The 2,178-nt window shown below is 40.3% G+C and overlaps 1 protein-coding gene across 1 annotated transcript; it reads left to right on the top strand.

The window, feature by feature from the left end:
• Positions 1-300: 300 nt before the first annotated feature.
• Positions 301-1,323, top strand: LOC105516731 (lamin-B receptor-like; the record flags this gene model as incomplete). Its single annotated transcript, XM_011949014.1, has 3 exons — positions 301-501; positions 794-877; positions 1,134-1,323. Coding segments are annotated over 3 exons (475 nt in total), but the record flags the coding sequence as incomplete, so codon positions are not given.
• Between the last annotated feature and the right edge of the window lie 855 nt (positions 1,324-2,178).

Raw genomic sequence — 2,178 nt, 5'->3', positions numbered from 1 at the left:
TACCCTTCTTGCATATGGTGTTGGAAATAAGTACAGCTAATTGGTTTAGATACATTCATTTCATGGAAATACCTTCAAAGAACAAGAATGGAAAGGCTGCATTTGTCTCATGAAAGGTGGATCATTATGAAAGCATTTTCTGCTGGCTTCATCTGATCCATTCTTAGATCCTAAGATTTCCCATGATGATTTTAGAGTTAATGGTAGCAGTTCTTGCCTTTGTTATCCTCTTCTAGTTTGGATCTGTCTGTATGTGTTATGATTTGTGGTAAAGCTCTTTGCCTTCTTCCCCCTTTCTAGCCTTTAACTTCCTTTAGGCAAAGGAAAGGTGGCTCAACTTCCAGTTCCCCTTCCAGACGCCGAGGGAGTCGATCAAGGTCACGCTCCAGATCCCCTGGTCGACCACCTAAAAGTGCCCGCCGATCTGCTTCTGCTTCCCACCAGGCCAACATTAAGGAAGCAAGGAGGGAAGTGGAAGTTAAATTGACTCCGCTGGTTCTGGTACTTGTGTTTATCCTTATACAGCCTTTTGTCTTCCCCTTTATGTATGTATTTACTCGAATTACTTGCAGTTAATAATATTAAAATGTCAGTGAAGTATTTCAGAGACTGGGGAATTCTAGTCAGTTTTATTCCTCTTCATTTTTAACAAAATGAGGGTTAAATTCTTCAGAATTAAGGCTGTGAAAAATCTGTTTTATTGCTTGATTTCAAAATAGTAAGTTTTTACCATCATGTTTCTTTTTAATAAGTTACAGTTCTTTTGATTAAATATTTATATTCTTCAATTTAGAAGCCATTTGGAAATAGTATCAGCAGATATAATGGGGAGCCTGAGCACACTGAAAGAAATGACATACCTCATAAAAATACACAGGTGGGAAAGTGTTCACTTTCATCTTGGTTGATTTTTTTTTTTTTGGGGTTAAAAGTGACTCTCCCTCGAGAAGCACATTGAAAATTGTAATATTTTATAACCTGTTCTAAAATTCTGTCCTTAAATTAAGACAATATAATTTCACAAATTTATTCTAATTAGTATACAGCTGTACTGAGATGCTGAAATAGTTAATGCAGTAGCATTAGTGGTAATTGTTCACTATGGATATTTAATTTTCAAATTTTTCATTTAGGAAAAATTCAATTTGTCACAAGAAAGCAGTTACATATCTACACAGTATAGCCTTCGTCCAAGAAGAGAAGAAGTCAAATTAAAAGAAATAGATTCTAAGGAAGAAAAATTCATTGCAAAAGAACTGGCAGTGAGAACCTTTGAAGTGACCCCCATCCGGGCAAAGGACTTGGAGTTTGGAGGAGTACCTGGTAGGCCTCAGAGCTGGGCCCAGAGAGGGCAGGTGGGGTGGGCTAGGGGTGGTTGCCACAAGGTGGATTGGAAAGGCCTCTCTGAAGACATCTGAGGCAGGCAAGGTGGGAATCTGTGGAAGAGCCTTCCAGAGAAGGAGCAGTGGGTGCAAAGGCCTGAGGTGGGGGTATTTTGGGGGATTATGGAGTAGAAAGGATGCCATTGTAGCTGTGTTTAAAAGTTTTAGCAGTCTGTTCAGAGGTTTTGAGCACAGAAGTACAAAGAAGTGATAAAGGAAGGTTGATCTGGGAGTTTGTATAGCATAGATGGTTACCTGTCAGGAACAGAGAGTTCTGCTAATAATCAGACCTGAGGCGGCAGGGCCTAGCAGCCTGGGAGTCAGCTGCCTGCATAAAATGGGATCCCAAGGCTGCCCTACCTGCTAGGCAGGTTGATTGTGAGGGTCAAAGATCTGAAGTGTGCCAAGTTTTGGAGTTATTAAGTGGGTGGAACTGATGAAATTTTATGTAAAAGAAAAGACTTCTTGTCTGAATGGCTCAAAATCCTGCATGACTTAATTGCTTTGTATTTTGTTATAACCTTTGGCTAGCTGGTCTATTACAGATGCTGTCCAGCATCACTTAAAATCTGCACACATTACATGAATGTGACACTATTTTAATTGTTAGAAACTTAGGAATATAAAGCTTTTTGTTAAGATTAGGCTGATAAGGGCCGGGCGCGGTGGCTCAAACCTGTAATCCCAGCACTTTGGGAGGCCGAGGCGGGCGGATCACGAGATCAGGAGATCGAGACGATCCTGGCTAACACGGTGAAACCCCGTCTCTACTAAAAAAAAATACAAAAAACTAGCT

Source organism: Colobus angolensis, unplaced genomic scaffold (genome assembly GCF_000951035.1).
Source record: "Colobus angolensis palliatus isolate OR3802 unplaced genomic scaffold, Cang.pa_1.0 Scaffold10793, whole genome shotgun sequence".
NCBI lineage: Eukaryota > Metazoa > Chordata > Mammalia > Primates > Cercopithecidae > Colobus > Colobus angolensis.
This window is presented reverse-complemented; position numbering and strand designations above follow the sequence as displayed.